This window comes from Bufo bufo, chromosome 1, assembly GCF_905171765.1.
Source record: "Bufo bufo chromosome 1, aBufBuf1.1, whole genome shotgun sequence".
Taxonomy (NCBI): Eukaryota; Metazoa; Chordata; class Amphibia; order Anura; family Bufonidae; genus Bufo; species Bufo bufo.
Window position 1 is genome coordinate 112,953,869 of NC_053389.1, and position 27,817 is coordinate 112,981,685.

The 27,817-nt window shown below is 43.3% G+C and overlaps 1 protein-coding gene across 4 annotated transcripts in view; it reads left to right on the forward strand.

Moving 5' to 3' along the window:
- Window positions 1-27,817, forward strand: part of LOC120997727 (collagen alpha-1(XII) chain-like) — a 91,454-nt gene that overhangs the window by 55,814 nt on the left and 7,823 nt on the right. The window contains exons 7-13 of one of the 4 annotated variants that reach the window (XM_040427993.1): window positions 1,547-1,822; window positions 2,883-3,149; window positions 15,007-15,282; window positions 16,437-16,712; window positions 17,184-17,450; window positions 18,635-18,910; window positions 27,056-27,331. In XM_040427993.1, the coding sequence (XP_040283927.1) occupies window positions 1,547-1,822; window positions 2,883-3,149; window positions 15,007-15,282; window positions 16,437-16,712; window positions 17,184-17,450; window positions 18,635-18,910; window positions 27,056-27,331 (1,914 nt within the window). The remainder of the gene's footprint in view (window positions 1-1,546; window positions 1,823-2,882; window positions 3,150-15,006; window positions 15,283-16,436; window positions 16,713-17,183; window positions 17,451-18,634; window positions 18,911-27,055; window positions 27,332-27,817) is intronic. The other 3 variants (XM_040428001.1, XM_040428006.1, XM_040428014.1) reach the window with 3 other exon arrangements.

Here is a 27,817-nt window from a genome sequence, read left to right on the forward strand (position 1 = left end):
TTTTTTTTAGCTGCACACGCTCAGGGGTTCACTGGAGTCCCTTGGTATCAAAAGTGACTGATGCTGACTGACAGGACTGGTAGTTTCGTCTCCAGCTGTCTATTTCAAGCATATATTTATTTTAATGTTGATGATTATGGCTTACAGCTAATGAAAACTCAAAAGTCAGTATCTCAGAAGACCAATAAAAAAATTATTTGTAATACAGAAATGTTGGCCTGCTGAAAAGTATGTACAGTATATGCACTCAATACTTGGTCGGGGCTCCTTTTGCATGAATTACTGCATCAATAATGCGTTGCATGGAGGTGATCAGCCTGTGGCACTGCTGAGGTGTTATGGAAGCCCAGATTGCTTTGATAGAGGCCTTCAGCCTGTCCACATTGTTGGGTCTGGTGTCCCTCATCTTCCTCTTGACAATAGGTCAGGCGAGTTTGCTGGCCAGTCAAGTCCAGTGATACCGTGGTTATTAAACCAGACATTAGTACTTTGGGCAGTGTGGGCAGATGTCAGGCCCTGCTGAAAAATGAAATCAGCATCTCCATAAAGCTTGTCAGCAGAGGGAAGCATGAAGCGCTCTAAAATTTCCTGGTAGACGGCTGCCCTGACTTTGGACTTGATATAACACAGTGGACCAACACCAGCAGATGACATGGCTCAACCAAACTATCACTGATTGTGGAAACTTCACACTGGACATCAAGCAATTTGAATAATGTGCCTCTCCACTCTTCCTCCAGAATCTGGGACCTTCATTTCCAAATGAAATGCAAAATGTACTTTCATTTGAAAACAGGTTTCAGGACCACTAAGCAACAGTCCAGTTCTTTTTCTCCTTAGCCCAGGTAAGACGCTTGTGGCTTGACACAAGGAATGTGACAGTTGTAGCCCATGTCCTGGATACTTCTGTTTGTGGTGACTCTTGAAGCACTGACTCTGCAGTCCGCTCCTTGTGAATCTCCTAAAATTCTTGAATGGCATTTTCGTGACAATCTTTTCAAGGCTGCAGTTATCAATGTTGCTTGTGCACCTTTTTCTACTACACTTTTTTTTCTTCTTCCACTCAACTCTCCATTAATATACTTGGATACAGCGCTCTGTGACTAGCCAGCTTCTTTAGCAATGACCTTTTTTGTAGCCTACTCTCCTGGTGGAGGGTGTCAATGACTTTTGGACAACTGTCAAGTCAGCAGTCTTCCCCATGATTGTGTAGCCTACTGAACCAGACTGATGGACCATTTAAAGGCTTAGGAAACCTTTGCAGGCGTTTTGTGTTGATTAGAGTGTGACACCATGAGTCACTTTTTCACAATATTCTGAGATACTGACTTTTGGATTTTCATTAGCTGTAAGCTATAATTATCAACATTAAAATAAATAAACACTTGAAATAGATCACACTGTGTGTAATGAATCTATATGAGTTTCACTTTTTAAACTGAATTACAGAATTTTCAATGATTTTTAAACTTATTGAGATGTACTTGTATGTTCTGTTTGTTACGATATGTGATTTATATGTAATGATATTGATCCACCTCTATAGAACATACCCGGACAAGGAATTTGCAGGCTCAGGACATCACAAGTACTGGTTTTATCTTAACCTGGTCAAGGCTGCCTGAAGATGAAGGGCGTTATGTTTTGGAGTACGTTCCAGTTTCTGATCCAGGGAGGACACAACAGAAAATTGTGTATGGAGATGAGACCAGTGTGTCTGTAATTGACCTGAGATCAGATACCACCTATCAGGTCACATTGATCCCAGAGTACAGTGGAAATTATGCTCTTCCTGAAGTCATCATGGTTTCCACTCGATCAGGTTAGTGTACAGTTTTCTAAATGAGGACAAAAGATACAGTATATATTGGTTGAAGAGCAAGTCCTCCCATTTGAGTAAATACAGTACAATGTATCACCTATACCTTCTGAAATTGTGGTCTACAAATGAAGACATATGGCCTAACCCAGTGTTTCCCAACCAGTGTGCCTCCAGCTGTTGCAAAACTACACCTCCCAGCATGCCCGCACAGCCAAAGGCTGTCCGGGCATGCTGGGAGTTGTAGTTTTGCAACAGCTGGAGGAACACTGGTTGGGAAACACTGGCCTAACCTACACAGAAAATAATGTCCAGCAAACAATGTCCTTTGGCCCAGTGTTCCTCAACTCCAGTTCTCAGAGCCCACCTGCGGGTCATGTTTTAAGAATTTTCTTAGGATTAAGCAGGTGATATAATTAGTGTCAATGCATCAGGGCTTACCACAGGTATTCATTCTGTGGGATATTCTGAAACCATGCCCGGCAGGTGGGTCCTGAGGATTGGAGTTGAGAAACACTGCTTTAGCCTTCTTTTACTTCTTTACCTGGAGGGACCTGAAACAAGATGGAGGTAGTCTCTTGTACAGTAAATAGGTGTAGCTATATGAATATAAATTTTTACCAACATAAACTGCTAAAGCCTGTAAAATGGCACTGAAAAAAGTATATATACACAGTAATTTCCTTCCAACATATGAATCCCAAATTACAGGATATTTTAAGCCTGACCAATTTTGCACAGGAATACCCCAAAAATCCCATAGAAAAGCCTCTTTAAAGGGGTTTCCTGGATTCAGGATAATGATGGCCTATCCTCAGGATAGTCTATCAATATCAGATTAATGGGGGTGAAACAACCCCGAGATCAACTGTTTCACAGGACCACGGTGAAGCCTCTTTATTGTTTCCTTCGGTCTTCAACCTACACGTGATCTACAAGTAGATGGCTTGCAGATAGATGGCCCATGTAAACGCTGAAGAGATTGTTAATGTTAATTATATGGCGTATGTTTGTTTATTTACACAGATTTTCAAAAGTAATAATGGCACCGTCTTGTTTTTAGAACCAATTCAGCCAAGGAGTTTGCAGGTCATTAATATAACAGCGACGAGCTTCTTGGTAACCTGGTCCAGGGTTCCTAGAGACTGGGGCAGTTATGTTGTGGAATATTCCCCAATATTGGATCCAAGTGCAAAATTCAGAAAGACCGTGCCTGGGGATGTGAGCAGCGCGATGGTTAGTAACTTAGCCTCCAATACCACCTATCAGGTCTCGCTTATCCATGAGTCCGGTGTCCAGTATGCCTCAATTCAAGTATCTACTCTCATGGGTAAGTTTACTGGGGGTGCAGTTTGAGTCTAATATTATTTCCTTGGGGGTATTCTGTAAATTAAACATTTAGACGTTAACCTATAATCAGTCTACATGAAACATGAGTTAATCTTACAACATATTTGCATTCCTTATCATGTATTAATGCAGATTTACAGCCTGTATTATAGTCCAGAGCTGCATTCACACTTCTACAGGCTTCAGAACTGAAATATCCCTTAATTCTTGGTTCACAACTGGAGAAGTGTAGGCTGCATACCAGACACTGTACCGTAAAGTCTCCTTTACACTGCTTAATTGACAATCGCCTGCTCATCAGTGGAGGTCACAGTATGGGGAAGAGTGATACAGAATCATTGTTTGCCGGATCTGCTGCCAGCAAATGATGATATAGGTGACTGCACCAACGATCTATTACACGATGAATGAGCTGATAATCGCCAGCACCTTATTATTATCGCTAACAAGCTTTCCTATAAACAATTATCAGCAATGATCTGCCCGAAGTTCAGGAAGTGTAAAGTCTGACATTCAGCATAAACCATTCCTGTCTTCCAAATAAGAGGACTGTTTTTTGTAGTCTAACTTGTTTATTAGTCAACATGTTGTACTCTCTGTGCGATGCGCGTGAGTGAGAGATTGTACAAGTTTGCGCTAAAACTACAAGAATACAAATAACATGTATAAGTATAACATACAGAATAGCATGTACTGTAACATTTGCATAGCACTGAAGCACATGGTAAAATGACTGCCTAACATAGGACTACATGTCTAACTAACAGTAAGTAACAACTCCCAGAGTAACAATTACAACTGACTGAACAGCTCTGCATAACATAATAACAAAGGTAGATCTCTCACCAGATATGATTTTACATTAATGGTGGAGTTTGAGAAGGAGATATACAGAAGGACAGCTCTGCTGATGTGTCCTGGTGACTGGAGACTTCTCTTTCCCAGGATGCTTTGCACTCCCACAATGCTTTGCACCACCCACAATGCAGCAGTCTTTGTAATAGAAAAAATAAAGTGTAATACAACTTAACACCGCTAGATGGTGCTATGACCACACTAACCACGTGAGAAATACCAAGACTCTGGCAGAATGAACTAGAATGATTCTCTAACTGCGCTGGGCACAACACTCCCTGTCTGGCATCAACAGACGCCACTACTGAATCCTTCTTTCTTAGCAACTCATTTTGGTTGGCTCAAGCTTCATCAAAGCGCTATTCTTTGAGACTGTTTGACCTTTGCTGAGTTAGTCTATTTCCTTAGCATGACATTCACATTGTATTGTGCGAATTATGTTCTTGGACCTTTCTAGATTAGCAGTTGTGGTCAAGGCGTGTTTGCAGTGATGCCAACTTTTGCAGGGCTTCTGGCTCACAGGTAATGCCGACTTGTAAGATTAAGCTATATGAACTACACAGGCTATAGCACAAACGAGCAACATCCAGATGGAGAACCTGTCGAAACGATGGAATCTTAGTTGGTGGTCCGAAGTCACTGTACATAGAACAGATACTTCAGGTCGGACTTCTTCATCTGGGTCTACCAATTCGAATGTGTCGGATCCGATGCTGCAAGACGTTGAACGGTACAGGAATGCAGGACCCGTAAACCATGTTGTGTCCTTAAGGTGGCTTGGTGCGACGGATCTAGTGGTCCACAGGCTTATGCTGTGTAGGCACGTAGTGCCACTGTTTAGGACAAGTGGATCTCCTGATCCTTAGCACCCGTAAAAGCGCCTGGTTTTGTTGCAAATATATCCTAGGACTACCTTGCTGTCCATATAAAACTCGACTTCTTCGATTTCCAGGTTCATTCCTGATGTTATAAGTTCAGCCAACTCCACTGCCAGCATAGCAGAGCAGAGCTCCAGTCTAGGAATCGTGTGTTCGCGGAGTGGCACTAGTTTGGTCCGGCTGATGACAAATCCTATATGGCATTGTTCTTTGACATCAATGGTCTTTAGGTATGCTACGGCTGCAATCGCCTTGACTGAAGCATCGCAGAAGATATACAGTCTTTGCATCTTGACTTCAGTTGATGGCACGCAAGCATAGGTTCATGCCACGTGAATGCTGGTCAAAGCTTCGAGAGACTTCTTCCAACCTGTCCACAGGTCCTTTTTGTCTGCGGGAAGCGGGTCATCCCAATCACGCATCTCTGTGGTGAAGTCTCTTAACATTATTTTGCCTTGGATAGTAACAGGCGCTACGAATCCCAGAGGATCATATAAGCTGTTTATGGTGGACAGAACTCCTCTACATGTGAAGGGCTTTTCTTCCTTGCTGATTTGGATGGTGAATGTGTCTGTCTTTAAATCCCAGAGCAAACCGGGAAGGGAGTCGGCGCATGTGAAGGGAGTTGGCGCTAAGATCCAAGTCCTTTAGATCACTTGAATGGTCTTGGGGTTAGAAGGCCTCCATTACCTCACGGCTGTTGGAAGCAATTTTGTGCAACCTCAGATTAGATAGAGTGAGCATCTCTTGAGCCCTTTTCAGGAAACTCATTGCGGTCTCGTTCGTGGGTGTGGATTTCAAGCAGTCATCCACGTAGAAATCTTTTTCCACAAAGGATCTGACACCTGACCCATACTTTGCTTCACCCTCTCAGGCTGAATGTCTGAGACTGTAGATAGTGACTTCAGGGGCAAGACTGTTTCCGAAGATGTGCACTCTCATTCAGTACTCTATAATGTCTTCATTGGGGTTGTTGCGATACCAGAAGAAACTCAAGTAGTTTCTATGTTCTTCCTTGACGAGGAAGCAGTGGAAAATCTGTTGTATGTTGGCCATAAATGCTACGGAATCTCTGCGGAAGCGGAGAAGTACCTCCAGAAGTCTGTTGTTGAGGTCTGGACCAAACAGTAAGGCATCATTTAGCGAGACTCCTTTGCACCTGGTGCTCAAGTCGAATACTACTCGTATCTGCCCTAGTTTTTAGGATAATACACGCCAAATATGGGTAAGTACCAGCACTCCTTGGGGTCTTGGAGCGCGGGTGCCGTTTATGCATAGTTGTTCTGGAATATTCTTTCCATGAATGTAAAGAAATGTTCTTTCGTCTCTGGTGTCCTCCTGAAGTTTGTGCTTGAGGGAGATTAATCGACTGTACACAAGTTCTTTGTTAGGTAAGCGTTGTCTCCGGAGTTTAAACGGTAAAGGTGCGACCCAGCTTTTTGACTTGTCTTTTATAATTCCTTGATCCATGATATCCAAGAACAGCCTGTCTTCTATGGACATTGCAACCCTGTTGTCTTCTCTTGTCCTGTGGAAGACTGTGCACCCTAAGTGATGTTGCTCACCGTCGCAGGCGTGGTCTTCACAGGAGGGATCTGTGAAAGGACAAGGCACAGGAGCGCTGTGTGGCAATTCTGTTATTAGGAAACTCCTGTGACATGGCTGCAATAGGGAAGGAGGTCCATTTTCAAGTGTGTTGGTGCAGCACACAGCGGGGAACACAGGCCGGAAGAGGCCTGCATCACTGCTGATGAAGGTAAGTATTAGTAGGGTTGTTTTTTTTGGGGGGTGGCATTCTGGGGACATTTATTTCTTGCCCATTTTTTGGGGGAGGGCACTATGGGAGCATTTCTTACTGGCACATGGGGGGGACACCATGGGGGAGAGGAGCACTATGTCGGCTCTAAAGGGGCTTTTTTTTTTATTGGCACATTATGGGGGGCACTATAGGGGAAGCGGTGGCTCTAAAGGGGCCTTTTTTTTTATTGGCACATTTTGGGGGCACTATGGCATCTGGTGGCACTAAGGGGGCATTTTTTAATGGCACATTATGGGAGGCACTATAGGGGAGAGCGGCACTATGGGGCATTATTTGGGGGCACTATGGGGGAGTGGAGCACTATTGGGGCATCTGGTGGCACTAAGAAGGGGCATTTTTTACTGGCACATTATGGGAGAGAGGAGCAATATAGGGGCAACTGCTGTGGGCACTATATAGGGGTATTTTATACTGGCATACATTATGGGGACATTAACTCAACTGCGGGCACTAAGCGGGTGTATTTCATGTACTGTCATATTATAAGGAGAATTATTACTACTGGGTGGTATTATGGGGATCTTTACTACTACTGGGGGGCTATGAGGAACATGATCACTAGTATGGACACTATAGGGGCATTATTACTACTAAGTGTGCTCTGGCAGATAATTATTTCTATTGGTGGGATTTTGGGGGGCACCCAGGCTCAGTATCAGCTTAGCACAATTATTTTTGGGGGACATTATCTTTATACTCTTAGTGTCTGGGCGCAGTTATTTTTTAGAGCACTGTGTGCCAATAATTGTTGAAGGGGGCACTATCTGTGTGGTAGTAGTATTTCCATTGGGATTGTTTCTGCAGTACAGTATTGGGGGTGGCAGGAAAGGGTGTTCAGAAGATGTGAAGATGATGGAAATGTGGGAAAATAATGTATTTTTGTCAATCTCTGCAGAGACGGGAGATGGCTGAAAAATAATCATGGCGGTCTGGTCTGAATGGAGAAGATGAGGAAAGAGAACGTCTACAACAAAGGTGACATCACTGGATGTAAGAGGTATGGGGTGCTATGTAGGAGAAGAGATGCTCCGGCTCCTCCCCCTTCCATTTGCAGAAGGAGGATTCAGAGCTGGGTGAGGATGGCCAAGGTGGGCAGCAGGCCACGGGCCGGTGGCAGATGGGGTGGGGGAACCGCAGGCCTTGAGCAGGATCTCGGGAGGGAGGAGAGTGGTGGTCCTCCACTCTTCTTATGATGTGTAGAGAGAGGCCTCAACAATAGAATTTCAGCTGTACAGTGTTTGTTTGTTGGGAGTGGCCTATTATATGTAGGAGAGGCTTTTAATAATGGGCAGGGCAAAAAAAATGTTTTTTAAATATGAAGGAGGCTTTGAAAAATGGGCGAGCAAAAGAATTGGCACAGCGCTCTACACGTGCCACATTTTTTGCTTTTCGGATCCCCCCTAGACAAAATTCCTGGGTGCTACCTTGTCAGTGTCTATCTGCTTTCCGTCATGCTCCTCTGCTTGGGGTGATACCTGAGAGGGTGGTCCAGTGTGTAAATCAATGTTGTGTTCTGTGCTACCGCATTCTGTGCATGTCACACTGACCTTACAGTTCCTGGCGAAGTGCGATGTTGTAGTGCAGCACCTGAAGCAGATGTTGTTTTCTTTGAGGAGTTTTTTGCGGTCCTCTAAAAACTTCTCCCTGAAGGCTCTGCATTTTAGTAGAGAATGTGGTTTCTTGTGCAGGGGAATTGTTTGGTAAGATCTTTGGGTATGTTCTCTTCTTGAGAAGACTTAAACGACCTGTAAGGAGAACCTGTGGAAGCCACTGGTGTTTTATGAGGTTTGACACCAGGGGTAGTGGGACATGACAGTGTAAAGTCAAAACTGGGATAATTTCTGATCCTTGCCTGTTGAGCAACAAAGTCTACAAACACCATGAAGGGGGGAGATGGTACATTATGAAACTGTTTATAATGGGAACCATGCATGATCCACTTCTCTTGTAGATTATAAGGGAGCTTTTGGACAATCGGATTGACACCTCTGGCGGTGTCCAGGAATGCTATCTCCAGGCAGATCTCCTTCTGCATGAGCAACAAGTCACTGAGTTCCCTGAGCTTCTGGTAACTCCTACCCACTATTCTGGGAAAATTATCAATTCTCTTATAATAAAGCATTTTCTATAGCTTCTATTGACCCGTAACACTCATCAAGTCTTTCCCACACCATCTTTAAGCCTTTGCCCGGATAGTTTATATTAATGTCTCTGATTCTTTTGGCGTGTTCAGCAGACTTACTTCCAAATCACTTTACCAAGAGATCTAACTCCTCACTACAGGAAAAATCTAAGTCCCTTATGGCGTTCTGGAAGGAGACTCGCCATGCCTGTAGTTCTCTGGGCGATCGGTGAACTTTATAGGTCCTTTGGTAACCAGCTCCCGTTTAGCAAAGAACTTCGCAAAGTCCATGGCGGCCTGGTTAGCGCCAATATTACCCGGTGTGTGGTTGTTATCCTGCATGTGTGGTGTATCACCATACTTTTTAGGGGTTTCTGGCTTAGGGATGTCTGTATAATACCATTCTGATGCAAAGATTGTCCCTTTTTAAGTCGAAGCGAAGGTTGTAGCTTTTGTTCTGTAGGTCGATAGTTGTGGTCAACATAGTTTTCTCGCATACCGTCCTGCTCAAGGTACTGTGGTTTAAAGTAGGATCTTTGACACTCTGTATAGGTTGTCTAATATTCTGGATCATAGTCATCTGTCTTGGGATGCTGATGGACATATTCTGAGACGCGCTGTGCTGGATCTTGTTGATCTAGGTCTGGCTCAAGTACCTCACTGTGTTTCTAAGATTCGGGGAACTCTGCTTTGGCCATTGCGGCTGCCGCTTCTTTCTCTGCTGCAAGTTTTTCCAGTGACTCTTGCAGGTATGCTGTTTCATTCTTTAGTTGCATCTCTTGTGTAGCAAAGGAAGACCTTACTTTTGCAGACTCAGCTTCTGCACAGGCGAGAACAGCCATTTCTTTTATTGACGACTTGCTAGAGCGTCTTGCTTGTGACCTGGTCCTGAATGATGATGCCTGGCTAGTGGACATTGTGTGCCCTTTTTCTGGCTGCTTAATGTCTCTGTCACGAAAGGGAGGTAAGAGTGCAGCCCTGAAATCCACCCGCACCTCTATCCCTACCTACTTTCATGACCCGTCCTAACTGACGACGTACAACTTTGCAGCAATCCTTAGCTTATATACGTGCAGGGGCCTAAAGATAAGAGGAAAAACCAGTGAACAGAGTCATGGAAGCAAAGGTCAAAGCCAAGAGGTTACGCAGGTACACAGGGAAAAACACAACAACAAGGTCAATACAATCCAAAGTCAGAAGCCAATAGGTCACGTCAAATCCAAGGAGGTCACAAGGTCAAGGTCAAAAACAGAGTACACAATATAACAATATGCTGGTGAGAGTAGCAAGACCAATCAGAGGCAACCTGTGGCCTACAGGTGAGTCACGTGACGTGGCCAGCGTCACGTGACTCGTATTGCGCATAATACAGAGTGCTGATTCATTATTATCGGCGCTCATATCCCCTGCTGCTCGTTGTCTAGGGGACGGAGGACGCCGGCCACGCTGAGGAGGCTTGCATGGGCGGGTCCTCCCCTCCCCCTGGTCACCATGGAGACGAGGACGCCGACCGCGTCCCGTCCTTGCTACGCTATATGCGCGGGATGCCGGCGGCGCTGAGAAGGAAGAGCACGCCGCCGGCTCCCCGTGACAGTACACCCCCCCCCCCCTTTCCCGAGGGTCCACCGGACTGGAGTGGGTTTCTCCGGGTGAGCTAAATGGAAATTTTTTACCAACCTCTTAGCATGCATCTTGCTAGCTGGTACCGAAGACCTCTCCTCAGGACCATAACCCTTCCAATGAACCAAATATTGCAACGGACCTTTCTCACATCAAGGATTCTATAAATTTCTAATTCTAGTTGGCCGGCAACCTCCACTGGCGGCAGAGATTCCTGAGATGGGGATGCAGGAGATACATACTTTTTGAGTAATGCTTTATGGAAAACATTATGGATACGAAAGAAGTCAGGTGACCGTAACTTAAAAGACACAGGGTTAATGATTTCAATGATTTCATAATAAAGCACGGTGCAAATTTACTTGAAGGTACCTTCAAAGACAAATTCCTAGTAGACAACCACACTATCTCCCAACCCAAAATCCACTCCTCGCGAGCGCTTTCTGTCAGCATTAACTTTTTGAATCTCCTGAGCTTTTTTCAGGTTTGACTGAATTTGGGCCCAGACTGTGCACAGTTCTTTTAACTATTACATCAGCTTCAGGAACCTGTGAGGAGGACTGCGAAACTGAACTAAATCGTGGATGGAAACCAAGATTACAAAAGAAAGGAGACATACCAGTAGACGAATTCACCTAATTGTTAATGGCGAATTCCGCCACAGACAAATATTCCACCCACCGATGTTGGTTGTCAGAGACATAACACCTCAAATATTGTTCTAGAGATTGATTTAAACGTTCAGTTTGACCATTGGTTTCAGGATGAAAGGCCGATGAAAAAGATAGATATTAAACTTATGACAAAAAGCCCTCCAAAACCTTGAGACTAATTGAACGCCTCTATCCGAAACCACATTTTCTGGAATCCTGTGTAAGCATATCACATGATCTACAAACAGGGAGGCCAAGGTCTTAGCATTAGGCAGAGGAATAAAATGCACCATTTTAATAAATCTGTCAACAACCACACATACCACCGACTTACCCTCTGAAACCGGTAGGTCAGTGATAAAATCCATGGAGATATGGGACCAAGGTCTACTAGGGATGATCAGCGGTCGCAACTCCCCCCACCGGACGGGACCTAGGCACATACCTCACATGAGGACACATATGAGTGGACATCTCTAGACAAAGTGGGCCACCAGTAAAACCTGGAGACGAGTTCTTTGGTGGCATTAATACCCAGATGTCCACTAAACACAGAATTATGGCTCTCGCCCAACAGTCGGAGACATAAATGACCGGGGACAAATAACTTATCAGTAGGGGATTGTACCGGAGCCATGTGTTGTCCCGCAGTTATTTTGGTTGTCAGATCGGAGGAGACCGAAGCCACAATGACACCTGCTGGTAATATTGGTTCTAGTAAAGTATCAGGAGATTAAAAAGCACAAAAACTCTGGGATAGGGCATCTGCCTTGATATTTTTACTTCCTGGACTGAAAGTAATGCAAAAGTTAAAACGTGTAAAGAATAATGCCCACCTAGCCTGTCTGGGATTCAAACGTTTAGCAGATTCCAAAAACAATATATTCTTATGATCCGTAAGAACCGTAATACAATGTTGAACCCCCTCCAAAAAATGACAAAGGCCCATTTAATAGCTAGCGAGTAACTCTCGGTTTCCAATATCATAATTTCTCTCAGTGGAAGAGAACTTACGAGAAAAGAACGCACAGTGCCTCAGATTAGTAAGAGTTGATGACCCCTGAGAGAGTACTGCTCCTACTCCATCCTCGGAGGCATCGTCCTCAACTACAAAAGGCCTCTCTTGGTCTGGTTGAACCAATATTGGGGCGTTAACGAAATACCTCTTGAGTGTTTCGAAAGCTTTTATGGTCTCCAGCAACCAATTCACTAGATCCACCCCCTTCCTGGTAAGGTCGCTGAGAGGTTTGGCAATAACAGAAAACCTTTTAATAAATTTTCGATAATAATTAGAAAAACCCAAAAAGCGTTGTAATACTTTAAGGGAGGAGGGTCTTATCCCTTTCCAGAATAGCCTGCACCTTCCCTGGATCCATCTTAAAGGATTGGGGTGTGAGAATATATCCCAAAAATAAAATTTCCTGTACCCCAAAGATAAACTTTTCACATTTAGCAAATGGTTGTTTTTCATGAAGAACCTCCAGTACCTGTCTAATGTGGCTAATATGAGAATCCCAGTCAGGTGAATAAATCAAAATATCCAAATACACGATCATGAATTTCCCAATAAATTGTCTAAAAATATGATTGACAAAATTTTGGAAAATCGCCATGGCATCACTAAATATTCTTAATGGCCCTCAGGGGTTTTTAAGGCCGTTTTCCACTCATCCCCCTCCTTAATTCGAATGAGATTGTAGGCCCCCCTGAGATCGAGTTTGGTGAACCAGTGAGCTCCAAGGACTTGATTGAACAGGTCAGGAATCAACGGCAAAGAGTACAGATTTTTAATAGTAATTTTGTTTAACTCTCTGTAATCAATATAATGTCTCAATCTCCCATGTTTTTTCTCAACAAAGAAAAATCCTGCCCCCATAGGAGACACTGAGGGTCTAATATGACCTTTTTGCAAACTCTCCTTCAAATAATCCCTCATAGACTTCCGTTCAGGACTGGACAAATTATAAATACGACCCTTAGGGTACTTGGATTACGGAATAAGATCTATGGCACAATCATATGGTCTATGAGGGGGAAGAAACTCGGCATCGGACATGGAAAAAACATCAGCAAAGTCACTGATGTATGGGGGAAGAGTTTTCGACTCAGTAGTGATCTCCGGGAGAGAGGAGTCTTAGGGAATTGTCGTACCCAGTGGTCAGATTCTCTGTAATAAAAGCAGGCACCCCTTAGACGTCTCTGATCCCTTCTGGTCATTCCGAGCTGCAAGGGTTTTTCGGGATAATTCTCTACTTTGACTCCCATGGGTAAGGAGTCTGGCTTGAATACCACCACCTGTGGAAAGGTCAGATGTTCTCATTGCCTTTCCCTAATACGTACTGTGGCCAGCAGGCTGCCTGTTTAAATAACCCCTACAGGTAAATCACGTGACGTGGCCACAGTCACGTGACTTGTATTGCGCATAATACAGCTGAACGCCGATTCATTATTATCGGCGCTCATATCCCCTGCTGCTCGTTGTCTAGGAGACGGAGGACGCTGGCCACGCTGAGGAGGCGTGTGTGGCCGGGTCCTCCCCTCCCCCTGGTCACCATGGAGACGAGGACGCCGACTTCGTCCTTGCTCCGCTATATGCGCGAGATGCCAGTGGCGCTGCTAAGGAAGAGTGCCGACTCCACGTGTCAGTCTCTGTGCGGATTCAGTCTAGGTAAGAACGGACGTGGTCTGGATCGCGTTGCACTTGCTAGGGGCTGCACTCTCACTTCTTGTGACTGGATGGCAGCCGCTGGGCTGTGTATGCAGGACCGTGTGGCTGATGGCGGCTCCGTATAGTCAGATCCACTATTGCTGGTGACTAGCATCTGTTTTACTGTTCTGTCTTCATACACGTTCACAGTGTGCAGTCTGACATTCAGCATAAACCATTCCTGTCTTCCAAATAAGAGGACTGTTCTTTGTAGTCTAACTTGTTTATTGGTCAACAGGTTGTACTCTCTGCGCGATGCGCGTGAGTGACAGATTGTACAAGTGTTTGGTAAAACTACAAAAATACAAATAACATGTATAATTATAACGCTTAGAATAGCATGTACTGAACATTTGCATAACACTGAAACACAAGGTAAAATGGCTGCCTAACATAGGACTACATGTCTAACTAACAGTAGTAACAACTCCCAGAGTAACAATTACAACTGACTGAACAGCTGTGCATAACATAATATCCCTGAAACAAAGATAGATATCTCACCAGATATGATTTTACAAGGATGGTGGAGTTTGAGAAGGAGATATGCAGAAGGACAGCTCTGCTGATGTGTCCTGGTGACTGGAGACTTCTCTTTCCCAGGATGCTTTGCACAAAACAAAGTGAAATACAACTTAACACCACTAGATGGCACTATAACCACACTAACCACTTGAGAAATACCAAGACTCTGGCAGAATGAACTAGAATGATTCTCTAACTCTGCTGGGCGGAACAGTAAAGGAGCCTTAATACTGTATGCGTATAGTAGAATAAAGTGAAGGGGCGGCACTGCCAACGTCTCTAGGTAAATGGCAGGTTCCTATGTGTACCTGTCCATATCAGCAGTGACTTATACTTATGCAGCCTTAATACTGTATATGGACAAAGTAACTTTCAGAGATCTTCCTGCCAAGGGTGAAGCCAGCAAAAGTCTGAATGCAGCTCTGAGATAAAATGCAGACTGTTTCTATATAAGTTATATCTGACATTAACAGATACCAGATTATCAAACATTGCAGATTCATAAAAGGATGTAAGAAAGTAAATAAAAATTGTCACAGTTCTGTTCTATTAATGCCGGCTAAATCGAATGCTAAAATATGTCATGTATGATGGCGGCACTATATAAATACATGATGATGATGATGATGATGATGAAAGTATGTTTCTATGTTGGCAGATCCAATCAAAGCAAGAAACCTGCACATTCAGGACAGAACATCTACAAGTTTCCAGCTGTCCTGGTCCAGGTTGGCTGGAGACACAGGGCGCTACGTGTTGGAGTATGCACCATTAACAGATTTAAGCAAGACCGTACAGAACGTTTTATATGGAGATCTGACTAGTATGTTCTTCAGCAACCTAAACCCAGATACCGTCTACCAGGTTACCTTTATCCCTGACTCCAAGGGGCACTTTAACCAGGTGCAGCGTATCAGAGTTTCCACACTTCCAGGTAAGTGTGTAAATGTGGTTCAGCATATTGGGACTTAAAGAGGTTTTTCCATGTAGGCGTTGGTAACATGCTCTGCTGCTGCCAAACACTGGCTTTAGCAGTGATGTGGCCACACCACCTCTGAAGCCAGCCATTGTCTGCAGTGGAGCATGTGACCATAGAAAAGCTTCTGTATTCAGGATAATGATGGCCTATCCTCACAAGAAGTTATGAATGAATTTCTATTAGCCTTCAGTAAGGGTACAGAGGGGAGGCAACCAGTTGGAGGGGGTGTACCTGCACAGACTTACTCTATCCAATCAGTGCTGCCATTTTTAGACTGTGCAGGTACATAAAGGAACGGCACAACATAGAGCCATAAGAATAGATGCTCCAGAATTGTTATTACATGGGGAATGCATGGAGATATTAAAACAGGCAAGTCAGGAGTGGTGACAGGTCCTCTTTAAAGCGGCATTGCATTCCTTATGTAATAATGCATAGTTACAGCCTGGATTATAGTCCAGAGCTGCATTCACACTTCTTCAGGCTTCAGAGCTGAAATCTCCCAGCTGGGGAAATGTAGACTGCATATCAGGTACTGTACAGTAAAGTCTCCTTTACACTGCTCAATTGAGCGTTCCTTTCTGACAATCGCTGGCTTGTTAGTGGAGGTCACAGTATGAGAAGTAGTGATCACTGATAACATCGCTCCTCCCCATACAGATTCATTGTTTTCCGGCAGCAGAGTGTGATGAGACGGGATGACTTGCTGCCGGAAAACAATGATTTAGGTGACCGCACCAATGATCGCCAGCACCTTTACACCTGCAGATTATCACTAACGAACGTTCCTATGAAAACTTGTCAACAATGATCTGCCCGTTCAGGCAGTGTAAAGGAGCCTTAATATATGGACAAGGTAACTTTCGCAGATCTTCCTACTAACAATGCAGCCAGCAGAATTCTGAATACAGCTCTGAGATAAAATGCAGACTATTTCTGTATAAGTTATGTATCTGACACTGACAGATACCAGATTATCAGGAAGTAAATTAAAAATTGTCAGTTATGTTCTATGAGTGCAGCCCAAAACAAATGTTAAATATGTCATGTCTGATGGCGGCACTATATAAATACCTAATGATTATAAAAGTATGTTTCTATGTTGGCAGATCCAATCAAATCAAGAAACCTGCACATTCAGGACAGAACATCTACAAGTTTCCAGCTGTCCTGGTCCAGGTTGGCTGGAGACACAGGGCGCTACGTGTTGGAGTATGCACCATTAACAGATTTAAGCAAGACCATACAAAATGTTTTATATGGAGATCTGACTAGTATGTTCTTCAGCAACCTAAACCCAGATACCGTCTACCAGGTTACCTTTATCCCTGACTCCAAGGGGCACTTTAACCAGGTTCAGCGTATCAGAGTTTCCACACTTCCAGGTAAGTGTGTAAATGTGGTTCAGCATATTGGGACTTAAAGAGGTTTTTCCATGCATGGGCATGTTAATATTATTTGCTGCTGCCGCCAATAACTGGCATCAGGGGTGATGTGGTCACAAGCGGCACACCACCTCTGAAGCCAGCCATTGTCTGCTGTGCAACATGTGACCATAGAAAAGCCTCTTTAAAGGGCTTTCCTGGATTCAGGATAATGGCCTATCCTCAGGATAAGCCATCAATATCAAATCAGTGGGGGTCTGTCTCTCTTCAGCACCCCCCATGATCAACTGTTTCACGGGACCACGTTGAAGTCTTTTTATTGTTTCCTTCGGTCTTCAACCTGCGCGTTGTCTACAAGTAGATGACCCCATGTAAACTCTGAAGAGATTGTTAATGTTAATTATACTGCACATGGCATATGTTAATTTACACAGATTTTAAAAAGTAATAATGACACCATCTTGTTTTTAGAACCAGATCACCAAAGGAATTTGCAGGCCATTAATAGAACAGCGACAAGCTTCTTGGTAACCTGGTCCAGGGTTCCTGGAGACTGGGGCAGTTATGTTGTGGAATATTCCCCAATATTGGATCCAAGTGCAAAATTCCAAAAGACCGTGCCTGGGGATGTGAGCAGCACGATGGTTAGTAACTTGGCCTCCAATACCACCTATCAGGTCTCGCTTATCCATGAGTCCGGTGTCCAGTATGCCTCAATTCAAGTCTCTACTCTCATGGGTAAGTTTACTGGGGGTGCAGTTTGTGTCTAGTATTGTTTCCTTGGGTGTATTTCGTAAATTAAACATTTAGCCTATAATCAGTCTAAATGAAACGTGGGTTAGTCTTACATTCCTTATCATGTATTAATGCAGAGTTACAGCCTGTATTATAGTCCAGAGCTGCATTCACACTTCTACCGGCTTTAGAGCTGAAATCTACCAGAATTTCTTGCTGGTTCACAGCTGGGGAAATGTAGGTACTGTACAGTAAAGTCTCCTTTACACTGCTCAATTGAGCAGGCGATTGTAGAGAAGGAAGCATTCCTTCCCAACAATCCCCTGCTCATCAGTGAAGGTCACAGTATGGGGAGGAGTGATCACTTCACTGATGCCATCACTCCTCCTCATACAGATTCAATGTTTTCCGGCAGCAGAGTGTGATTAGGCGGGAAGACTTGCTGCCGGCAAACAATGATTTAGGTGACTGCACCAATGATCTACCAGTCTTTCGCTTTTTCATTGGGTAATCTCCAGCACCTTTACACCAGCAGATTATTGCTAACAAGCGTTCCTATGAACCCTTGTCAACGATGATCTGCCCAATATTCAGGCAGTGTAAAGGAGCCTTAAAGGGGTTATCCAATTTTAAGAAAACCCCCGCACATGTGCCGGGCCCCTCAACGGTAATATACTTACCCTGCTTCCGGCGCCGCTCCTGGTCCCCCCACCGCCGCTGCTGCTTCTCCCAGCACACAGATGAAAACATCTGGTGTCGGGGAGGATCAGCCAATGGCAGGCGGGGACAGGGACGAGCCTCCCTGTTTTCATCCGTGTGCAGGGAGAAGCAGCAGCGGTGCGGGGACCAGGAGGGGTGCGGGGTAAGTAAGTGATGGGTGAGGGGCCCGACACATGTGGGGGGGGGGGGGGTTCTTGAAATTGCATAACCCCTTTAATATAGGGAAAAAGTAACTTTCAGTGATTTTTTTTCCTGCCAACAATGCAGCCAGCAGAATTATGAATGCAGCTCTGAGATAAAATGCAGACTGTTCCTGTATAAATTATGTATCTGACATTAACAGATACCAGATTATCAAACACTGCAAATTCCTAAAAGGATGTGAGGAAGTAAATACAAATTGTCACAGTTATGGTGGCACTATATAAGTACCTAATGATTATAAAAGTATGTTTCTATGTTGGCAGATCCAATCAAAGCAAGAAACCTGCACGTTCAGGACAGAACAGCTACAAGTTTCCAGCTGTCCTGGTCCAGGTTGGCTGGAGACACAGGGCGCTACGTGTTGGAGTATGCACCATTAACAGATTTAAGCAAGACCATACAGAACGTTTTAAATGGAGATCTAACTAGTATGTTCTTCAACAACCTAAACCCAGATACCGTCTACCAGGTTACTTTTATTCCTGACTCCAAGGGGCACTTTAACCAGGTGCAGCGTATCAGAGTTTCCACACTTCCAGGTAAGTGTGTAAATGTGGTTCAGCATTTAACAATGCTTGTCTAACAAGTGACAATTTGTTCTTTTATCATTTTATAATATAGTCTGCCTTCGCCCACATTTTTATGATCTTGGACAATTCCTTTAATGGTTAACACACAAGATGGCACTGTTGCTTTACATTACTAACCACAAGCTGAACACCATAAAACACTTGATAAATGTGTCACTCTAACTTGGGTCCCTGTTTACTGCACAGGAACCTCACCCCTGGACTGAGCTTCTTTAGACACGCCACTACTCACCAAACAACTAGTGGATGGTCATCACTAACCCAGATCCCTTCTCCTTTACTACACAACTTCTTATAAAAAAATATCCCTGTTCTGTCTGCTGCATCTGCCAACTGAAATAATTAGGACACTGTAAACATCCACATTCAGATCTTCAGTTTTTCACTAGACCCCACCAAGCTGGTCTCTATCATGTCCCTAAACTGGACCCAGCTGCAATCTCCCCCTTTGTTGAGCTTAGCACAACTCACTCCTCCCCGACTACCTCAAGGCTGACATTGTCCCAGAACTAACCTACTCACCAAAGATAAGACCCGCATATACTTCTTTAACGGTGGCCTACACAGAGCCCTGCAAACTGCCGCCCTCCACGGTCAGCCTCTTCTAGGTCCAGACTAACTAGGCCTTGATTTATGAAGCAGTTAAACCACTTCCATCAGGGACTTGCCCTCACCATAGCGTCTCCTCAGGCCTCATGTAATGCTTGCCGACTTTTAACTCACAATTAACTCACCAGGGGGCAAGTTTCTCCATCGTCTAGACCACTACTACCAATGATCAAGGCCTGCTTCAAGCTCACTGCTAACTTCAAAGTGGACAGGCTTAACCACCTCAGCCCCCAGTGCTTAAACACCCTGAAAGACCAGGCCACTTTTTACACTTCTGACCTACACTACTTTCACGGTTTATTGCTCGGTCATGCAACTTACCACCCAAATGAATTTTACCTCCTTTTCTTCTCACTAATAGAGCTTTCATTTGGTGGTATTTCATTGCTGCTGACATTTTTACTTTTTTTGTTATTAATCGAAATTTAACGATTTTTTTGCAAAAAAATGACATTTTTCACTTTCAGTTGTAAAATTTTGCAAAAAAAAAACGAGATCCATATATAAATTTTGCTCTAAATTTATTGTTCTACATGTCTTTGATAAAAAAAAAAAATGTTTGGGTAAAAAAAAAAATGGTTTGGGTAAAAGTTATAGCGTTTACAAACTATGGTACAAAAATGTGAATTTCCGCTTTTTGAAGCAGCTCTGACTTTCTGAGCACCTGTCATGTTTCCTGAGGTTCTACAATGCCCAGACAGTACAAACACCCCACAAATGACCCCATTTCGGAAAGTAGACACCCTAAGGTATTCGCTGATGGGCATAGTGAGTTCATAGAACTTTTTATTTTTTGTCACAAGTTAGCGGAAAATGATGATTTCTTTATTTATTTTATTTTTTTTTCTTACAAAGTCTCATATTCCACTAACTTGTGACAAAAAATAAAAAGTTCTATGAACTCACTATGCCCATCAGCGAATACCTTGGGGTCTCTTCTTTCCAAAATGGGGTCACTTGTGGGGTAGTTATACTGCCCTGGCATTCTAGGGGCCCAAATGTGTGGTAAGGAGTTTGAAATCAAATTCTGTAAAAAATGACCAGTGAAATCCGAAAGGTGCTCTTTGGAATATGGGCCCCTTTGCCCACCTAGGCTGCAAAAAAGTGTCACACATCTGGTATCTCCGTATTCAGGAGAAGTTGGGGAATGTGTTTGGGGTGTCTTTTTACATATACCCATGCTGGGTGAGATAAATATCTTGGTAAAATGCCAACTTTGTATAAAAAAATGGGAAAAGTATAACTACCCCACAAGTGACCCCATTTTGGAAAGAAGACACCCCAAGGTATTTCGTGATGGGCATAGTGAGTTCATGGAAGTTTTTATTTTTTGTCACAAGTTAGTGGAATATGAGACTTTGTAAGGGAAAAAAATAAAAATAAAAAAATCCTCATTTTCCGCTAACTTGTGACAAAAAATATAAAATTCTAGGAACTCGCCATGCCCCTCACGGAATACCTTGGGGTGTCTTCTTTCCAAAATGGGGTCACTTGTGGGGTAGTTATACTGCCCTGGCATTTTCCAGGGGCCCTAATGTGTGGTAAGTAGGTAAATGACCTGTGAAATCCTAAAGGTGCTCTTTGGAATGTGGGCCCCTTTGCCCACCTAGGCTGCAAAAAAGTGTCACACATGTAGTATCGCCGTATTCAGGAGAAGTTGGGCAATGTGTTTTGGGGTGTCTTTTTACATATACCCATGCTGGGTGAAAGAAATATCTCGGCAAAAGACAACTTTTCCCATTTTTTTTATACAAAGTTGGCATTTGACCAAGATATTTATCTCACCCAGCATGGGTATATGTAAAATGACACCCCAAAACACATTCCCCAACTTCTCCTGAGTACGGCGATACCACATGTGTGACACTTTTTTGCAGCCTAGATGCCCAAAGGGGCCCACATTCATTTTATGAGGGCATTTTTAGACATTTGGATCCCAGACTTCTTCTCACGCTTTAGGACCCCTAGAATGCCAGGGCAGTATAAATACCCCACATGTGACCCCATTTTGGAAAGAAGACACCCCAAGGTATTCAATGAGGGGCATGGCGAGTTCATAGAAATATTTTTTTTTTGGCACAAGTTAGCAGAAATTGATATTTATTTATTTTTTCTCACAAAGTCTCCCTTTCCGCTAACTTGGGACAAAAATTTCAATCTTTCATGGACTCAATATGCCCCTCACGGAATACCTTGGGGTGTCTTCTTTCCGAAATAGGGTCACATGTGGGGTATTTATACTGCTCTGGCATTCTAGGGGCCCTAAAGCGTGAGAAGAAGTCTGGAATATAAATGTCTAAAAAATTTTACGCATTTGGATTCCGTGAGGGGTATGGTGAGATTTTATTTTTGGACACAAGTTAGTGGAATATGAGACTTTGTAAGAAAAAAAAAAATAATTTCCGCTAACTTGGGCCAAAAAAATTTCTGAATGGAGCCTGACAGGGGGGTGATCAATGACAGGGGGGTGATCAGAGAGTCTATATGGGGTGATCACCCCCCCTGTCATTGATCACCCCCCTGTAAGGCTCCATTCAGATGTCCGTATGTGTTTTGCGGATCCGATCCATGTATCCGTGGATCCGTAAAAATCATACGGACATCTGAATGCAGCCTGACAGGGGGGGTGATCAATGACAGGGGGGTGATCAGGGAGTCTATATGGGGTGATCACCCCCCCTGGAAGGCTCCAGGGAGACGCCAGTATGTGTTTTGCGGATCCGATCAATCTATCAGTGGATCCGTAAAAATCATGCGGACGTCTGAATGGAGCTTTACAGGGGGGTGATCAATGACAGGGGGGTAATCAATGACAGGGGGGTGATGAGGGAGTCTATATGGGGTGATCACCACAGTCATTGATCACGCCCCTGTAAGGCTCCATTCTAGACTGAGCTACCAGCTACTGAGCTACCTGTGTCCTCTGGTGGTCGATCCAAACAAAGGGGACCACCAGAGGACCAGGTAGCAGGTATATTAGACGCTGTTATCAAAACAGCGTCTAATATACCTTTTAGGGGTTAAAAAAAACACATCTCCAGCCTGCCAGCGAACGATCGCCGCTGGCAGGCTGGAGATCCACTCTCTTACCTTCCGTTCCTGTGAACGCGCGCGCCTGTGTGCGCGGGTTCACAGGAAATCTCGCGTCTCGCGAGAGGACGCGCCGGCGCGTCCACCCAGAAGAGCAGGGCCGCCGCAAAGACTCAATCCTGCGTACGGCGGTCCTGAGGAGGTTAAAGGGGTTCTCTGGGAATTAAGAAAATAAAAATACTCAAATATTACTTTTATTATAAATATATTCTCTAATACCTTTCATTAAGTATAATGGTTCGTTTTGTCTGAGGAGCAATCATCAGGGGAAACAAAATGGCCGCTGTCCCATTAGTTCACACAAAACCTGTCACACACAGGACTAGTTACTTTACAACACTGAGGGTAAAGAGCTGCCTCATCCTCCTCTCTACTTGTCAGGGATTATGATCCTGCATACAGATGATAAGAACTTTAGCTGAATGTCTGGGGAATTTACAGTAGTTCATGAGAAGACATGAAGTACAGAGAGGACGGACAAGACAGAATGTGGTAATGTGGGGCTGTGGTAATGGAGCATGTAAACAAGTGCTGCTGCTCATTAGCCACACCTCACCCTCCTCTGATGTCTCCTCATCTTCTCCATCCCCATAGAGATTCACGTGTATTCAGGATCATGATTCCTGACAGGAATGGAGGATGAGGCAACACTATGGCTCATTGTGGTGAAGTAACTTGTCCTCCTGTGTGATTAGGACAGGTTTTGTGTGTACTGATAGGACGGGAGCCTTTTTTTTTCCCCTATTGATTGCTCCCTAGACAAAACAAGCCATTCTAAGTAATGAAAGGTATTTGTGAATATATTTATTATAAAATAATTAGGTATTTTCTTTTTTTTAATTCCTGGAGAACCCCTTTAAGGCCTAACTGTCTCATAGGCCAACAACTGATCCTCTAGGCACCACATGCATACCAGCTTCCTATCAGCACCAGTCTCTCTCTTGGTCTATTTTGATAACTATCCCTCCTCTTGTAGCTAACTATCATTTCAATGGCTAGCCACAAGTTCATATCATGGCTGAGCTTCAGGGTATCACGACATGCCATCTAGACAATTCGTAATATAACGGCAACATTTACAGTGCATTTGGAAAGTCTTCAGACCCTTTCAATTTTTCATGTTTTGTTATGTTGTCCTAAAATATAAATACATGTTTTTCCCCATCAATCCGTACTCAATATCCCATAATAAGAAAGTGAAAAAAATTGTATTAAATAATTTCAATTTTTTTATTTATTTTTTTAAACTAAAATTTTGCATGGACCTAAGTATTCAGATTATTTGCTATGACACATGAATGGATCATCTTTGAGATGTTTAACACCTTGATTGGAGTCCACCTGTGGTGTCCAGTTGATTGGACATGATTTAGTAAGAGACAGCCCTGTCTCTATAAAGTCTCAAAGCTGACAATGCATATCAGAGCAAAAAAATAAGCCATAAGGAGGAAAGAACAGTCTGTAGAGCCCAGAGACAGGATTGTGTGGGGGCATAGATCTGGAGAAGGGTACCTATAATTTCTGCTGCACTGAAAGTTCCCAAGAGCACAGTGGCCTCCATAAATCTTGCATGGAAGAAGTTTAAAACAACCATAATTCTTCCTAGAGTTGACCTCCACACCAAACTAAGTAATTGTTGGAGAAGGGCCTTGGTAAGAGAAGTGAACAACCCAATGGTCACTCTGGCTGAGCTCCAAACATCCTCAGTGCACATGGAAGAAACTTTCAGAAGGTCAACCATCACTACAGCACTCCACCAATGTGGGCTTCATGGCAGAGTGGCCAGAATGAAGCCTCTCCTCAGTAAAAGACATATGAAAGCCCACCTGGAGTTTGAGTGTCTGGGACAGGAAGCACACAGCCAAGACAACACATGAGTCACTTCGGGACTGTCCTTGAGCGGCCCAGCCAGAGCCCTGATTTGAACCCAATTGAATATCTCTAGAGAGACCTGAAAATGGCTATCCACCTACGGTCCTCGTCCAACCTGACAGCGCTTGAAAGGATCTGAAGAGAAGAATGGCAGAAAATCCCCAAATCCAGATGTGCAAACCTTGTGGCATCATACCCAAGAAGTCAGGAAGCTGTAATCAGTGCCAAAGGAGCTTCAACTAAGTCCTGAGTAAAAGGTCTGAATACTTATGTCAATGCAAGATTTTCTTTTTAAAAAAACTAACAAAGATTTCTAACATTCTGTTTTCACTTTCTTGTCATGGGTTATTGAGTGCAGAATGATGGAGGAAAACTTTATATTTTTTTATTTTTTTTTTATTTTTTTTAGTACAAGGCCGAAACATAACAAAATGGGGAAAAAAATGAAATGGTCTGAAGACTTTCCGAATGCATTGTGTATAGTATGGTATTTATACAGTAATATAGACAAAGAAACTACTGGGCACTCTTTAAGATAATCATATAGTCAATTTAAAGTAACAGGCAGCCATTTATAAGAGATACATACTTAGTCCATGCGCTGTAAGGGAGAACATACGGTCCATAAGCATAAAGTATACTCAAACAGCCAGACAAAAGATAGGCCCCCAAAAAAGGGAATCCAGCATTAATACCAACCAGGCTGTGACATGTTCAGAATATTAAACAGACCAACCACCTCAGAAAAGGCATTGAACGGTCCGCTAGCAGTTCTGAGGTGGGGGAGAAAGAAGAATCCTAAACAAGGAAGAGAGTGGGTAAGCAGGGTATAATAATGTATATAAATCATCTGCTGCATTAACCTCTTGCCTACCGCAGCACGACTATATACGCAGTGGCAGTAAGCTCTTATCACTAACCCTAAGTATAAATGCGTTGAATTACACCATTGTGCTGCAGATCTGGGTGACCGCACTGTTATTAGACAGCTGCGGTCACAGTAAGTATTCCAGGGACCAGCCAAAGTGGTCTCCTTGCGTGGCATCACTAACAGCAATTCATTGCTATGAAAAGTCAAAAGGCCTACAGTGACACTCTTCTCTTTATTTGAGAGCGCCCCCTGCTGGCTTTAAAATTAAAGGTGAACCTGCAGTTTGTGAAAGGATGGGGTTAATTCACTTTTTTTCCATCAAAAATAAAAAGTAAAAAAAAAGTTATATAAAAAAATGAGCTATAGTTACTAGTTTTAGCAATAGTATAGGAGACTAAGTACACACACATTCACACTTTTACCCCATTTTTTGTTCATTAACAATTGAAACAAAAAATAAATAAAGATTTATTAGTTCTATCAACAGTATAGCAGACTTTTTGGGTGTAAAATATAATTTTATTTTTCTTTGTTTTCATTTAAAAATCTATATATATAGTTCTTCCTTTTAGCAAATATTCCCAAGATGAATACCTTAGGGGGTCAACATAAAAAAGTCACTTTGAAGTAGTTTCTAATGTTTTGGCACTGTACGACATCTGTACTGGCAGTACGGTGCCATAGAACCAGAAATAGAAAAATAGGCAGCCAAAATGCACTCTAATCCTTTTAAGTCTTGTGGTGGGCCCAGCCAGTAGATAAATTTCACAAATAACACCCATTTTCACACTGCAAACATATGGTAATGGTTTTAGAAATATTTAGTCTTCAAATTATTTGTACCAGAAAAAAATTTATAAGAAAGGAATTTATTTTTTTCAGAATTTTCAGTTTTTCCTTAAATATATATTTTTTCAATATTATATCTGTCATCTAATGCCACAAAAGAAAGGTCTAAGGGTCCATTTACACATCCACAGTGTTTTGCGGATCCGCAAAACACCGGGCCGGCGCCAGAATAGAAATGCCTATTGTCCGCAGCTGCGGACAAGAATAGGACATGTTCTATTTTTTGGAGCCGCGGACCAGAAGTTCGGGGCTGCGGACCGGAAATGCGTATGTGGACCACACACTGCAGAACGGATCCGGACCGAAAGTGCGGACGTCTGAATGGAGCCTGAGGAAGGGATTCTCAACTCCAGTCCTCGGGACCTGCCTACCGGTCAGGATTTGAGAATATCCCACAGAATGAATACCTGTGGTAAGTCCTGATGCAAGGACACTAATTATATCACCTGATTAATACTAAGGAAATCCTGAAAACATGACTGGTAGGTCCCAAGGACCGGAGTTGAAAAACCCTGGTCTAAGTTGTCCCGTGATGAATAAAATCAAGTACATGTAGGCTGGCTCAGAGATTAGTTATTTGTAGTTAGATAGGACCATTGCTAAACTTGAAAAACTGGCCTGGTAAAGAAGGTGGAATAAACACTCCGGTAATGAAGCAGTCAGTAAACCCACTGGAATATACTAAAACTGGATGAGCCAGGCATCAGGGAGACACAATGTGCTTGGCAAAATTTCTATATACCATAACCAAACTACATACATCGATATAAAGAATTAATGACCATGCTTCCTTATCTTCACAGAAGTTAACCAGAGGAGACCTCTATATACTCGGGATATTACAACATCAAGTTTCCAGCTGGACTGGTCAAGGGTGCCAGGAGACAATGGACCCTACATAGTGGAACTTGAATTAGTGTCAGATCCAAGGAGGAAACTTAGAAAGACTTTGCCTCTTGAACAGATGAATGTGATATTTAGTCATTTAAGCCCAAATACTCAATACCGGGCCACTGTCTTCTCAGAGTCCAATATCCAACATGTTCCACCTCAGAGCATTCAAGTCTCTACACTTGAGGGTAAGTAGCAGAGTAGCAACCTTGACTTGAAGGAAGCTTGACAAATATGAATATGTAACTATTCAGATAGCTAATTCCATTTCTGCCAGGATGACAAAACCATGGCTGCCATCTTCCAAAACCAGAGCACACCAGTTGTGTGGTTTTATAGTTCAGCCATGTCCACTTCAATAGAGCTAAGCTGCAATGCTAGACAGAACCACATGTGGCACGGTTTCTGGTAGAAAGCTCAATTTTTTTGTAATGCTGTCCAACCCCTGTAAGCATATGAAAAATGGAAACTATAAGTTGGATGCTTGGGGGCACATTTATAAAGCCCCATAGCTGGTGGAGGATATGCTGAAGTTATGAAAAGGAATAGGCACTTCCTAGCTGTCTTACAGGCAGGGAAAAGTCACATATAGTGACGCAACTAACTGTTGCACTGCCATCTGCGCCTTAAATATGCCTAATTTAGGAGTATTTCATATTAGTAAATGACCCCCT